Source organism: Denticeps clupeoides, chromosome 3 (assembly GCF_900700375.1).
Source record: "Denticeps clupeoides chromosome 3, fDenClu1.1, whole genome shotgun sequence".
Lineage (NCBI taxonomy): Eukaryota > Metazoa > Chordata > Actinopteri > Clupeiformes > Denticipitidae > Denticeps > Denticeps clupeoides.
This window is the reverse complement of record NC_041709.1, coordinates 14552339-14568208: the sequence shown is the minus strand read 5'-3', so window position 1 is coordinate 14568208 and position 15870 is coordinate 14552339. Positions and strand designations below refer to the sequence as shown.

Here is a 15870-nt window from a genome sequence, read left to right as displayed (position 1 = left end):
TTTAAGGGATTTAAAGGATCTGCTGCTAAGGTCTTGGTACCAGACACCAGAGGCTATGTGCAGTCCACTCTGACAACAGGTCAAACCTGTTTAGGCTGCAAAGGAAGACCCACCCAATATGAGGCAGGCATTAGAAACATATTCATTTTCAATCTCTGCAGCCAAAGGTCACTAGGGCCACATGGAAATGATGGGAAAACACCAGGAATCCTGGTAATGTGGGACTTGGCCTAACTTATATGAACTATTTGTACCATTTAACCTTCATCGAGATCCTTCCAAGAGTGGCGGTTGACCAAATATTGTACAAATAGTACCAACACAGATCAACATTTGTCTGTCCTCCTCACCTTGTCTCTTAGCTCTCTCTGTGTTGCACCCGCTCTTTCTGACTCCTATGTCCTTTAACTATTTTTGTCTGTCTGCCTGTCATTCCCCCTCTCTTACTCTTTTACTCTTCCCATCCGATTGTTGCATTATTGCCTCTGTGTTCCCTCTTTGGCTCCATGGCTCCCCATCCCAGGAACAGGTTAGCAGGCAGGGCTGCTGTGTGCGTTGATCCTCTCCCCGCCCCACCAGCCGCACAGGTGGATGACTGGGGACGGCTGCCAAATACTTTTGGTTTGGAGGGAGGGGTGTTGGTCGATGGGTGTGTGCTTGTTTTGTTTTTTCTCTCTCTCTCTCTCTCTCTCTCTCTCACTCTTTCTCTCCCTCACTCTGTCTCTCTGTAACTGTTTGGTGGAGTTTTTTTTTTCAGTCCTGAATCAGTGACACACCTTGTGTGCGAAAAGTGAGCTACTCTACACCACTGCCCCCCACCCCACCCACTCTCTTTCGCGCACTTTGACGCCTTTCTCTCACTTTCGCACACCTCTATCGGAGGACGGCACTCTGCTTCCTGACAGGGACTGGAAACCAGAGGAACTGCAAACTCAGGCAGCATTGACGAAAGGTCAGCAATGTTTCTCTCTCCCCCTCCGTCTGTCTCCTACCTTCTCATGCTCTACTTTGCTCTCTCTGGCTTCTGTGTGTTTGTTCTCTGAATCCCTTGAAGTGCAGCAGATTCACTTTTGGTGTGTTTGGTGTGGGTTCGTGATGTTCGCTGGCTGGATTTACCCCACAGCTCCTCCTGTGAACCACAGAGGTATCAGTCCTGAAAGCTCGATCACTCACATCTCTCTGTCTCACTCTCTCTCTCCCTCGCTCTCTAGACTCATTTTGGTGGCAGGGGATGACAGACCTGTATAGGCCAGTCCTCTCCCATTCACCAAGAACGCATTGATAATTTAACATTATACCACATGCTTTTTTAGTTTCTTCTTTTTAATCTCCTGTGTTATTTTTTTATGAATTAAATCTCACTCACAGGCATGATTGTATCAATTGCATCAATAGTATGTTAATAACATATATTTCTATTAAGCCTTATATTTATTTCAAAACAGTAATTAGGTATTTAAATATTCTGATAAACTGATCTGTTTCATCAGCATGTTTTCATGTTTAAAAAAAATTCCTTTTGTGAAATGTGTAATATTAATAATCTCACAGTCTTTATACAGAAACTCTTATTGCAATTATGTGAATTCAAATTTATATGGTTTATCAATAATGGCTTTAAAATGATCCAGGACATGTGTTCCTCTGAGGTGAGGCGCTGGGGCATATATATCAGGAGGATAAATCCCCATCAGTTTTTATAGCGCCCTGTCACCCCGCAAGGCCCAGCGCTGACTGCTGCCCTTCAGCATGGAGATTTCCTTTTAGTCCAGATGAAAACGAATGACTTTCTGATCGCGGGTCAATGTTTGCGTTATGGCTCAACCGTTCAACGATTACTCAGCTATTGATAGGGATGTGACGCCATGAGAGGAGAAAGCAAGAGTAGGAGTGAGGGTTACACGGTTAGAGGAGCCACACCTTTGTCTTTTCACTTAACCGGACAGGGTTTATCAACCTGATCCCGGAGCCTCCTTTGTTACTCCAGGGATACTTTTACACTGGGGTGTTCACGTACATTACAGCGCTGGTCTCCTTTTATTTACTTAGTCTGCCTGTGCTGTGTGGGAACACAACAGGCAGCACAAAGCCGGGGCCGTATCAGCCGCGTTCCACCAACACTAAATTCACCCTTCCACACCCCCACCACCTCCATATTCCTGACCACATCAGAGCTCTACACAGACCTTAAACGAGAACTGGAGCCACACAGTTACAACACGTACAGGATTTCAATTTGACATACATTGCATTAAGTAACCATTATGAACCTCACCGTCTGTGTTACTAAGAAAACCAAGGTTGGCTTAGAGCAAAGGGGACTTTGTTGTGAGTGACTGTAATTGTGCTCAGTTCAGAGCAAGATGAAAGGTACTAAACGCCTTCAAAGACTGAGCGTCTGCTCAATTTCTGAGAATGTTTGAATGGCCATGTGTGATACACATTCACCACCATTTATTGATGAAGGGTTTACTTTTGAGGTTTTCTTTAAAAAAAATTGGTTCTGGACTCAATACAGTAGAATAGAACAGAAGTGAAAAGAGTAGAATAGAATAGAACATGCAGGTTGGTTTTTCAGGTTCACTTGTGTGTTTGCGTGTGTGTGTGTGTGTGTGTGTGTGTGTTACAGATGAATAGAGGGTGGGAGGAGGTTTGAGGATGGTGCTGTGGGTGGGAACAGGGCCAACTCCCTGCCAAAAAGGTTTGGGGGATTTGTGTACTCCGTCTTACTCATGAACCGCCCTTCTCAACCCGAAAGGCATGCACACACTCCCTCACACACACACACATGCACACATCGAGGTCCATTGCTCCTTTCCTCCTACTCCTTCTCTCCGTCACTCCCTCTCTTCCTCCGAAACCGAGATTGATAGGAATTAGGTGAAGCGTTAGCTTGTCCTCAACTTACCCAGCCTCTCGTGTTTTCCTGAGAATATTGTCACACAAAAGAAGCCGGGAGGTGTGACGTTAACCTGACACCGCTGCAGCAATCAGACTGGGATCAAAGTTGCACATAATATGACAGCGTAGTGCACATTTTAAAAAGTAAGTCATAAAAATATGTCCATTTTGAAAAAGATATGATAATCAGATAACCATAAATGGTGTCTGAAGCAGTATCTCCTTCTCTGTTATGGTTTGCATTAGTCAGACCAGTGCCTTTATGCGCCTCAAATTCTTGCACATCGTCTACGCTCATGTAGGTGTTTCCTGTGTGGCCAAGTTCATCGCAAATAGTCCTTGTAACCACTGGCAACCCCCTGACTTTTCTTTTCACCAGTTCCTGAGCAAAGCAGGAACTTTTATTTATTTATTTGTTCATTCATTTAATCATGGCACTCAAATTAATGCTGGCAATAATAAATTAATGAATGCATATATATAAAGAGAACTCGCAAAATGGAAACGTGAACCCCCCACACAAGGACACACAATCTCTTGCACACATTCAGAATCCTTTGTTTTATCATTTTTAAAAGATTTCAGTTAGAAAAGTGGGTCCACCCACTGTGGAGTGGAGAGGCAAGGCGAGGCGAGGCGAGCAGAGTAGGGGTAGGCAGCATTAGGAGATGAGTGTGTGGGCTATCATTCTTTCAAACAGGGCCTGCATTGATCCGCCCACCCACCCATCCAGACACACATCACTTTTAGAGGCGCATTACAGGTACTGTCACTCATCCACCAAAGCCATTCAGCCCAGATTAAACAGAAATGCACAGAAAACGGTGACCGAATTGGGAGCTTATACAGATTTGGTATATACGGAAAACACAGATGATGCTGTGTGTGCGTCTGTGTGTGTGAGTCTGTGCGCTCCTGCTATGACAGACGTCTGTCTCCCCTGCCCTCCAGCTTGGCTGGTTTTAATTAGGAGGTGGCAGATCGCTGGAGGGCAGACAGAGGCTAGCCTCCCCCTCGTTATCACCACCAGGAGCCTGAGCTGTCCTTGCTCACCCAAACCCCTCACACACACACACACACACACACACACACACTTATTCAGTCACACATCGACTATATACACATGTACATATATACACAATGGCTGTCATAAACTTCCAGCAAGAAACACACACACAAAAACTGGTGGTTAACTCGCATCACCACCCCGTGCACAAAGCAAAATTTTGCACAAAGTGCAAAAGAATGTAGATTAAAAGCACACCGCTGCTGGGATCCATTTCCTCTTCACACGCAGCCTGTCATGAGAGTCGCACCAACGACACTTCACTATCAGACCCCCATCAGTCGCCGCTCAGCAGCGCAACAAAGCGCTGATCAGACGAAAGCAGCTTGTACAGTAGACTCTGTGTGAGCGCAGCCGCCTCCCCTGAGTAGCAGGCCCACTGCAGAAGAGACAGACAAAACAAAACCATTCAAAAACTAGGAGTGGGTCTATCAGTAGATCCTCCCAATGGCGGCAGTTTAAAGGGGGCGCAGCGATGACCTTGAAGCCATTTTTTTTTTTTTTATACTTGTCCACCGCGTAGTCATCTGTGTGTGTCTGCCTTTCAGTAAGATGCAGTTTGTGTCTGTCTGGGTGTGTGAGATTTGTGTGTGTGTGTGTGTGTGTGGGGGTGGGTGAGCGTGTGCACTTTGTCCTTGGAGAAGGTTTTCCCACCTGAGGAGGTCTGGGAGCCAAAGGGTCTGTCTGGAGTTAGCGGAACTGTGGGGGTGCCTAATGCTTTCCCACAATCCTCTGGCCTCCCCCGGCGTTCCCCATGCCTCCCTCTCAGAACGAGGCCAGCAATACAAAGGAGCTGGGAGGGCACCTGGTGCACGCCAGGCCCGGGCTGGCATGGCTGGTAGTCGTCAGGCTCTTCTCACCGCACTCTTTTGAAACAGACCTCGACAAACAGTCTAGAAGGCACAACACACCGTCTAATTGACGTCTTTACAACCGCCCTCGACTTTATTAAACTCTTAATGCACTGACCCAGTTCTGCTTTGGCAATGCGCCGCAGATCAAAGTTGAAAAGAGTGATGTGCTGATGGAATAAAAAGGTGCTGCTTTGCTGACAGAAATATACGCTTTAAAGAAAGGTCACTGAAAGAAAGAATACTGAAGAGCGCAGCGCTTTCATGGAGTTCAGCTTGGCGGAGGGATGTGCGACTCGGGCGGAAACGCCATTTCATGAAAAAGGCCTTTATTAGCCTAGCCACCGACCGACATGCCTCGACGCGCCACCCCTCTTCTGGTTTAGTTTATCACACTGTCCTGGGCCTTTGTCTTGAATGTCTTCTCCTTCTCCTTGCGCTCTCTCTCTCGCCTTCCTTCTGTCTCCCTCTGTCTCTGAGCTGAGAGCTGTGTCTGCCTGCTATGACAGGAACAGCGGGTGAGCGCAAACAGGTACTGCGGAGCCCAACACTTACTCAGCCCAGTCCTCCAGGGCGCGAACAGCCTGCACGAAACCCTCCAAGCACCGCAGAGCAGGGCACTTAACCCCTTACACAAGTCTAACACCAGACAAAACCAGAAACACGCCAGAAATATTGCGTTTTTTACAAGGAACAAAGGGTTTTTTTTCCGTAGTCATTCAAAAAGTTGTTGTTTAATATATTCAACACAAGTCGAGTTGCTCTGTGAAGCTCTTAAGAGGTACAGTCATACAAAACACCTATAATGTTGGAAGAAATACCTGCAGCAGGTTACTATGACAACAGGCCGAGCATTGGGATAACTCGTTGTCGCGTGATGGTTGCTTGTCTCGCTGGATGTCTGCGCGTTGTTAGCAGGAGGCTTGGTCTGTATCTGTACCATATACAGTGCTCGGAGTCTCGGAGGACTTCACATCATCATTGTCAAAACCGTGCAAAACCAGGAATAAAGCTGTGGTCAATACGGGTCCTGTCTTCATTGTTAAAAATGTTTGGACCTAGAGGTACCAGTAAAAGTGCCTTTAGGTTTTCATACACTGCATTACTACAGAAACGGAGGTGTATTACTTTTAAGAAAGTTGCCGTATGATGTATTGACTTGTCAGAATCACATAATTATGCATAAAAAACTGCTGATGTCATCTAGGATTTTCTGCCTGCCTCCTGGCCCCCATCATCCGAAAACTGCACTGTAACTTGCTACCAACACGCAGCCAGTAAGAGGAACCATCCCGTTCTGGATGAGGGAGGGAGCAGCTTTTTTTTAATTGTGGAAGTTTCTTCTCTCTTGTTTGTCGACTGTCTTCCACGCAAATGATTTCTGGTCCGTCTGTCAGACGATTCCCGTATTTTCCTGTAGACAGGTCATTTCCACATAATGAAGTGACAATCTGAACACTTTGTGTTCAGAAAGACTAAAGAGACTGAAATGACACTGTACTCTCCTTCTAGTCTCTATATTACACAATCAAAGAGTAATTATTTCCTTATTGCCACATTTTACCACTTAAAAGAGTAACAGCTTCCTTCAGTCTGGTGACTAGTGCAGGGTCTCCATTGTACCCTTTTACGGTTTCAGTCTTGGTATGTTTCCTTTCAGAGAAAAAAAAAGTGAATTGGCATGTTGCTTTTATTTATGTATTATGACATTGGTGCACTTTATAGTCTTATTTCATTTTATTTTTTAATTTGACATAACCAAAATAACCAAGAGATATACCCAGAATAACCATAACAGGAAGGGCAAAGTGGGTTATTAATAATAAGTGGATTAATAAGGTTATTAAAAAATTACATTAAATTACAAAATATATATACATATTTTTAACCAAATTTTTTTAATCAATTTTTTTTTATATTTAACTCTGTGTTAAAAAAGTTTCTTGAAAGTAGGAGTGTGAAGTAAGTTTGATCCGAATGATGAAATTGCAAGGAATCAACAGGAAATTGTGGTCATCCTGTTTTGAACGCGGCGAACACTGTGTGAAAATGATTAGTGCGTGTTCGACATGGTGAATCTCCCAACTCACCACCAGCACTTGGTCTCTCTGTCATCCGCAGTCGCGTGTGTTCTCTCTCTCTCTGAAAGGATATTTGTATTATATACTGTATTTTATGAATGTAGAACTAGAATAAATCATTCATCTTTAGCATTTGACGCTGAAATGCCATTACCTGCTAAACCGGGATTATTTCCCTGCCATAATACAATTTTAAATAAAAATCAATGTGATAATTATCATTACAGCATGAAATGATACATTTGTGTTTAAAACCTATAAACAGAGCATTAATTCATTTAATGAAAATGTCTGCAAAAGACTTTCTAGCCACAGAAGGTGAGTTATAGCTGGTGTTCTGGTGGGTTAGTGACATTAGCAGGACCGTAACAATGCACCCATCTTACTGTAAGCTGGGAAAGTTCCAAACTTTAGACTTTCAGCATAGGTGCCAACTCATTTTTTTGTAGCACTGGTGCATTAAAGGTGTTCTGGCCTTTTTCTTTCGCTCTGACTCTGTCTCCAAACAACCCCCCTGTCTTTTTTTTCCGGCCCACTCCTTCCTTACTAAAATCCACTCTAACAAAACTAAAAATTCATTTAGTCTGACCCAAATCAGAGGGTGTCTGAGCCACGGCCTTATTACACACTGTGCTTAACTTGTGTTGTGGAGGAGGACCGGGTATTATTATCTTTCAGCTACCCACCCTGCCATAAAAACTCGAGCGGCGCAACATCTCCACTCGGCAGTAGCGCTGCTCTGGCTCTGCTCCTCCCGTCTCCTTCCTTCTCTCTCTCCTTCCTCCCATCCTACCTCCCTCCCTCACTCCCTACCTCCCTCCCTGCTGCGACTCAGATGAGCCTGCCTCCGAGCCGAGCCGAGAGCCTGACTGTACTCATTCAGCCTCAGACACTTGTCGTTCCTCCTCATCCTGCCGGGTTGCTGGATATTCTTCCTCTCCGACTCTCTTTGATTTATTTATTTATTTATTATTACTTCTTTTTTTTGTGAATGGGTGGACAGTGTGACAGGCAGCTGTGAATGGACAGGAACCTTTGTAGAACGAAAGACATGGAGTGAGGGGACCCAAACTCAACATCACTTTTTTAGTCGCAGGATTAACAAAAGAGAGTGGGCAAGAGAGAAACCTGAAGAGATAACAAGGTGGGTGGAGATCAAATTCTGCGAATTCACCTGATTTCGGGAGAGTTGTCATGGTTTCGTGATGTGTGTGAATGTGTGTTTTGAATTTGTCAGCGGGATGTTGAGCGTGTGTGTGTGTGTACTGTGAATGGGTGAAAATATCTCTGCAACTCAGTGCTCTGTGATCTGTAGATGTGGTAATTTGATGACTCTGATTATTTTTATTTTGCTTGTTCTGTAGATGCTGTCTACAGAAAATTTGGTTGCTAATTGGTGGGACCAGAACAAATGATCCTTGGGGTAACCATTGAACAGATATATATTCTCCCCAAATCAATGACACTTCGAGAGTTTAAATACAAATTCAAGAATAATTCACCGGATTTTTCACATTTGGCAATAACTTGCCACAATGGAAAGCGATGAACAAATATAGGTGAGACAGAAAGTTGAATCTGTTGAAGAAAAGAAAGCAAATCCAATCTATTCATTTGTTTAATGCTAGTGAAAGAGTGGTGGGGATAAAATGGCTGTTTGTGTGAGTCAGGACACTTTGCTCTTGCTTCACGCACTTACAAAATATGAGGATTAGCATGACGCCATCTCTTTTGTTTGCACCGTCAACCTGTCTACAGTTTGGGAGAGGTTACAGGTTTGGTATTTTCTGTTCACTTAATTCTTAGATTCAAGTAATACATTTTGGGAGATTTATTGACAGCTAATGTCTCAGCATATTCTTATGGTAAGACTGTAATGGCTGAAGGTGCTTTCATTGTTGAACGACGCTAATGTGTTTTGTTTCCACAAATTCAAGCGCTAACACCTGTAGTAAGTCTCTACGAACAGCTACTCCAGCTACTATTTTTGCATTAGTGCAGCTACTAAGCTACTCGGCATGTAACTACCTCCAGAAACCATGCAGAAAACACCCAGGCTGTATTAGAGTGGCACTGTAGAGGCAGGAGTCAAATGGCTGGAAGCACTAATAGGTTAAACCTGAGGGCTTCAGGGCTCCCTGAGGAAACAGCTTTGGACTCGGCCTCAAATGATCTCCCATAGGACCAGCTCACTTACAATAGGATTTAGCCAATTTACCACTGGATCCTGCCGTACAGGTGAAGCCAAAGTTTTTTGCCGCTGATTCTCTTCCCCCCATTCGACGAATCCCAAGATACCGGGGTAATGATGGTGACAATCATGAGATTTTTAAAATTCCTTTAGTTGTTCACTGTAAAAAAAATATTTTATTTCTAAATATTATTCCCAATTTATTAATTGATAAACAATAAATATAGAGAAAATAACAAGACAATAAATGTAAAAATAATTCATTTTAAAAATGCAATTGCAGGGCAAGGAAGTTGGATAATTTCCATTTAATGCAAATATTTTTTCAGCCATCAACTGTTAGACAAGAGTTTGTTTTTCAGAGGAAGTTGTCTGAATACCACCGGCAGGCATTTATTCAATTGTCAAACATATCGTTCATAAATGATCCTCTGTCAACAATACAGAGCTTCAGTCCTGCATTACATCACAACAGTAACTGAATGAGAGAAATGGATGTAACATGGCGGAGAGGCACCTTTCACATAATTGTGGTCTGGTGTCAACCCAGATTCAACTGATTCGTCCTTTTGACCCCTTAGTGAGAGACAGGCAGAGCCAGGAGGAATCTGGATTTCTGTGTCACATTTGAATAAATCATATATTTTCATGTCAGAAGATGGTGGTCATTAGCAGGGATACATAGAAATGATCGGTCTGTCACTGGTCTACTGACCTAGACTATAACACTAGACACCGTGCGAGAAATAAATGAATGCCGTGCCTAAAGATCTTAATTCAACATGAACAAAAATGGGCAATTTGAAATAGTCAAAGCTATTACTTTTACACTTGTTCCATTGCTTTCCATGATCCCCTCTGTGTGTTTGGATGGCACCAGTTGTGTAAGGGTTAAAGTGGCTGGGACAGGGCGGTGATCCTCCAGGACACTGCGGTGGGAAAGCGGTGCCCTCCTCCCCTCTCTGTCTATGTGGCACATCCTCCTCAGATCCTCTCCACAGTGTAATTAGGAGGAGCGCGTCTGCGTGTGTCTGGGTTCGAAGCCGGGTTGCAGGCGAGCAGAGGCCACAGAAGCTGCACGTGTTTCCAGAGTGGGTGGGAGACCCATGGACTCCCTCCCCAGTACCACCCCACTCCCCATGGCCTCTTATCCACCACTGTTGTTTTAGCTCTGTTTGACTTGGCTGGCTTTTCCAGGGAGGGGCAGCCACACTCTTTCTTTCTTTCTATCTCTTTTTTTTTATTTTGCTCAACCTGTCAGGGAACTTCTAAAGAAATCATATCCCCCTCCCCTCCTTTCCCTTTTCTCTCTACATCTTTCTTTTCCTTTTCTGTAGAGAGGATAAAATGCATACAATGGTGTTCAGTAGTTCAAATAATAGCGGTCTCCCCATAGCATTCACAAAAATTGAATACAGCAAAGAACAGGAAATGACAAACATTCAGCTTTGACAGCAGTGTGTCCTTAAAAGTCGCAGAGAAAGAGGAAGATGATTTTTGGGCAACGGCTTCATCTCACCCGTGGCATTTCAAAGTACTTTTGCTTGCACTTGCTACATGCGATAGGCATGTTTTCTGTACTATATGTATAAAATGGTAATTATAGCAACTGTTCCCTAGCAACTGGGTACAGAATGTTAAACTGTTGATTGGTTACCACTGAACTCAATATTGTGGAAAAAGGAAGGAACAGCGTGTTAAAAATACGTTTCGAACACTAAGACAGTCAAGATAAGTTATAATATAAGATGGTTTTACTCTGGCATTGGCAATGGCTATTTGAATGCAGTCAAGAGCACTGCTGCGGTTAGGCGTATGAAAGCTCTCGTCCAAAAATGCCTACAGTGTCCGCCAAGAGTTGACAGCTAAGATTAAACTGTATTCACGCTGCAAATGAAAGTGACAGACAACTCTGCCAAAACAACTGTACAGCTCACTGATGGCTCCGAATAAATGAACAGGAGCAGCCCTAATGCAGGCAATTCATGTGGTTTTATGTTTGGAAATTCAGCAATGATGATTTGTGAATGAAAACAAGAATAAGAAAAAAGAAAAAAAAGACAGCAAATGAGCATCAACATGCATGAATGTTCATTGAAAAGTGCAATTTTCACAGTTTCCGTGGGAAATCTGAATCTTGTTCCAATATGCAGAAGGGTGGAAAGTAGGACCTGACCCCTTTTGTCTTCCTGTACGGTTTTGCAAAGAAAGACGTGTGCGTTTTTGTGTGTGTGTGTGTGTGTGTGTGTGTGTGTGTGTGTGTACGCATATGTGCCTGTATGAGAAACTTGTGTCCCTGAAAACTACAAAAAAAAACTCAGAGGGCACTTTCTAGGATGGTTACAATGTTTGCATGGAAGACATGCTACGACATCTTGGTATCTTTCAAGTGCGCCTCTGCTGTGACGTGTTGTTTCCTCTTCAAAGGGCATTCAAATCATCAGCAGAATGATAAACCACTGTTACCAATGACCTGAAAGTGATAAAACTGTGTGGGCAATCAAAGGTTTCTCAAAATGAAAACTTGCCTTTTTTAAGTATTAACAGTTTTTCTGTTTTCCCCCCCGCCTTCTTCTTCTCTCTTGCCACAGATTCCACCTGAGGATGGCTCACCGAGAGGAGGATCTTATTGGGATCCCATTCCCCAACCACAGCAGCGAGGTTCTGTGCTGCCTTAATGAACAGCGGAGGGACGGCCTCTTGTGTGATGTGGTCCTCATCGTCCAGGACCAGGAGTATCGGACGCACCGCTCTGTGCTTGCTGCCTGCAGCCAGTATTTCAAGAAGCTCTTCACCGTGGCCTCGGACAGCAGCGAGCAGCACGGAATCTACGAGATCAACTTTGTGGCCCCTGAGTCCCTGACAGCAATTCTGGAGTTTGCCTACACTTCCACGCTCACCGTAACAGCCGGAAATGTCAAAGAGATCCTGAGCGCTGCGCAGATGCTGGAGATACCTTGCATCATCAATGTGTGCCTGGAAATCATGGACAGTGGAGGCGGTGAAGAGGGGGGTGGTGGAGGAGGAGGAGGAGGAGGAGGAGGAAGAGGGTCTGAGGATGACTTTGATGAAGAGGAAGAGGAGGATGATGAGGACATGGAGGACGATGAGGAGGAGGAAGAGTCTCGGGAGGAAGAACAGGAGGATCCGGAGGATGATGCCAGTGAGAAGTCCACCCAGACATCTGAGAACCAGGACATGGCTGTCCTGGACAGAGGGGACAGGGGACAGAGTCCACCCGGAACATCCCAGCAGGAGCAGTGCGCCAACAGGCCTGGAACAAGGTGTCAGGACACACAGAACGACCTGCTGGAGAAGAACCGGGATGGGGAGGGCCTGGAGGGCCGAGTCCTGAAAGACTTTTCCATTGAATCGCTCCTGCAGGAAGGGCTGTACCCAAAGATGCCTGGCCTGGACCGAGGTTCAAGCTATTCCCCGTTGCTCCCTGGCTTCTATCCTTCCATGTGGGCTGCTGAATTTCTTGGTTTCCCACAGCTCCTTGATCCACACCATCCTTCCCACCCTTACCCACCACCATTAGAAAACACGCCCCTGGATTTGGCTGTCAAGAAAGAGGTCATCAAGGAGGAGCTAAAGGAGGAAGTCCAGCCCGGTCTCCTTAACAGGGACTTTCTAAAAGACTTCATGGCCCCTGGGTTGGGTGTGGGCCCAGATTCCCAGCTGGGTCAGATAAAGGATGAGGCAGACCTTCGCTCCTACCTAACCTTCCTCAATGCCTCTCATCTAGGGGCACTCTACCCACCCTGGCAGCTGGAAGAGGAGAGGAAGATGAAGCCCAAGGCATCGCAGCAATGCCCAATCTGCAACAAGGTGATCCAAGGAGCCGGCAAACTACCTCGGCACATGAGAACCCACACTGGAGAGAAACCCTACATGTGCACCATCTGTGAAGTGCGTTTTACCCGGTATGTAATGATTATAATTCCAAAACATATTCAGACACTATGTTTGCATAACGACAATAAGACTTAGTAATACTAAAACTAAAAAATGTAATTAAATAACACAATTTCAATTGGGAGTCAAGCTACTCGTAGGGGACTAAGGGGACTGTTCCTGTAACTACTGATTGTAAGTCGCTCTGGATAATGCCGTCTGAGAAATGGCATAAATATAAATATTTCAAAAAAGCACAGCAGAGGTTGTCCCACTTCACAACCATTCCAATGTCTTTCATATAAAATCATAACCATATAGGATAAAATACATCTCATCTGCAAAACAAAAAAAGCACAGATGAATCACACAGAGCTGCAAAGGTCATCATTATACCAATTTTTGAGCCAAGTAAATTGTTTGTTCGTTGTTATGATCTGTGATGTAACAGGCCAACTGGAACAGGTCAACATGGAATACATAAGAAGCCAAAAGAGGGTATATCGCCACCTTTCATAGTGGAGTCAGACAGACACGGGTCAATAAACCCCTCCTGTACCAGGTCAAGTGCATGGAAACGTACTGACTGGAAATAAATATAACCATCATGCTTCCGCTATTTGCCAAAACCCTATTGAACACCAATTGTGTAAGCGTTAATAGTGCAGAAACTCAATCTGTCATACATGTCAGAGGCATATGACAAAACTTAAAGAACTAGAGCAACATGAACCACACGACATGCAGTCATATGATATGAAACTGTGAATCACTAAATCCCTCTGCTCTTTTTTGGTCTTGTGTCATCACCTTTCTCAAAGCATGAAGCAAGTTTCATATTTAATGCCAGACTCAGAATGTTTGGGTACAGTGCATGTGATGCCATGTTTGTTTGGGCTTAACAGGGATTTTTAAAACTTGTGATCTGACTCATCTGCGCTCCTGTGCGTTTCTTCCCCCTGCAGGCAGGACAAGCTGAAGATCCACATGCGGAAGCACACTGGCGAGCGGCCTTATATCTGCCTGCACTGCAACTCCAAGTTCGTGCACAACTACGACCTAAAGAACCACCTTCGCATCCACACAGGGGTTCGGCCTTACCAGTGCGAGCACTGCTACAAGAGCTTCACGCGGTCCGACCACCTGCACCGACACGTCAAGCGACAGAGCTGCCGAGTCTCGCGCCCGCGACGGGGCCGCAAGCCGGCCACCTGGCGAACCAGCAACTTTCTGTTTCCACCCGCTGACCCCCACATCCACCAGGACAAGGGCCTCTCGGCAAGCTGCAGGCTGCTGCCAGCCCCACACGTGGCAGAGAGGAGGCCCCAGGGAGGCCGAACGCTGCGGGACTCGGAGGGGGCGGGCAGGGAGAGTCTCGAGGGCCGGATGGTAGACAGGAACCACACGCTGGGCCAGGTGGAGAGGAAGAGGGGAGTGTTCGCCTTCGCCCTGGCCCGTGAGGACGCACTGGCCATCCCGCCGTTCCCTTTCCCACCTCCGTCAGCCGACTCCTGGGCCATGAGGCTGGAGCGAGCCCCGCCCATCCCAGAGGCTGCAAACTGAGAAAACATTCCAAAATTCTTTAAACACACACACGCACAAGCACATGAGCAGACACACATACGCGCACACAGACTGAGAGAGGCTATAGGCTTGCGGGACTGCTAATCAGCCTGTTCAAATGCAAGAATTAGAATCAGATTAAGACAAATTGCAATTGTGACATTTTATCCTTTTTATATAAAGATTACAGGGATTTTAAATAGAGTACTTTTCAAAGATGTAATTTTTTGTATGGTTCTGGTTGTATCAGTGTGCATTTCTATTTATGATGATTTTACAATAGGGTCAATTAGGGTGGTACTGAGATATGGAATTTTGGCCTCTACATATATAGGCCTATTCAAATGATATTCAGACATTCCAACGGCAGTTTTATAAAGGAAGCCCCTTTATGCACATTGTTCATTGAAAAGATGTCGTAGTTTTCTAATAGGGGCAAACATACAGTCTTTTATTAAATAAGAAAAAATTACCAAAGATCATCATGTGCTATAACAAATATAAATTATTGGAAATAATGAATTTGAACGTACATTGAAAGTGTTACATTTGTTCGATTAATCATTGAAGTTTTCAGTTGATCCCTTAAATTTGGATAAGTAAATAAAAAAAAATATAGATGTCAAATATCCTCTATAAAATAACTAACATCCTAGCTTTTTCACACCTTAAAGAATTGATATGCAGTAGGGGATTTGTACCATCATCGAATGCATTTGATTTTATTTCCACTTAAGCTGTCCAAACTTTTGTCTGCACTAGTGTAAATATGTACAAAGAAATTACAAATCTTTTATTGGTGAAATAATTGTTGTGGTTGTTTTAATTTCTTTAAAATTGTAAACCACCCAAAGATGTGTGATCTCAAAACAAACTTGAAAGTCCAGTTTTTATTTGTATGTTATATCTCTGGCAAGCTTAAATGTTAAAAGTTTTATTTTTTGAAACCTTGAATTTTGTCTGCCACTTTGAATGTTTATATAGCAGGTGCTTGTCTTGATAAGAAATTAAAACAGGGAATTTGTCCATCAGTTTGATATATTGCTCATCTTTTTACCTACACTTAATATGAGTATTGTAGTTCATGATTGTTAAATTGAGATTAATGAACTATTTTGAAGCTATTTATGCATATTTAAACAGGCCTTGGCTATATTTATATGCTAAGATGTTTTAAAGACACTAACATGTCACACACCTGTGAGTCCGAGAGCTTGCAAATAGCAGAAAGGATGTGCAGCCGCTGTGATCAGTATGTGTATCTGTAAGATTCATAAATTGCATTTCAGGATGAAGTCTTTTCACTGATCCACAACTCGT

The 15870-nt window shown here is 44.2% G+C and overlaps 1 protein-coding gene across 4 annotated transcripts; it reads left to right on the top strand.

Annotated features, from left to right (window-relative positions):
• Positions 1–754: 754 nt before the first annotated feature.
• Positions 755–15581, top strand: zbtb7c (zinc finger and BTB domain containing 7C). 4 transcript variants are annotated; one of them, XM_028974712.1, is made up of 4 exons: positions 755–952; positions 7903–8043; positions 11682–13016; positions 13953–15581. In XM_028974712.1, the coding sequence occupies exons 3-4, from the start codon at positions 11695–11697 to the stop codon at positions 14548–14550; spliced, it is 1920 nt and encodes a 639-aa protein (XP_028830545.1). In that variant the 5' UTR covers positions 755–952; positions 7903–8043; positions 11682–11694; the 3' UTR covers positions 14551–15581. The 4 variants fall into 4 exon arrangements, with proteins under 4 accessions (XP_028830545.1, XP_028830546.1, XP_028830543.1 ...); XM_028974713.1 differs by lacking the exon at positions 7903–8043 and adding an exon at positions 1060–1144; XM_028974710.1 differs by lacking the exon at positions 7903–8043 and having other exon boundaries at positions 756–952.
• The last annotated feature ends 289 nt before the right edge of the window (positions 15582–15870 follow it).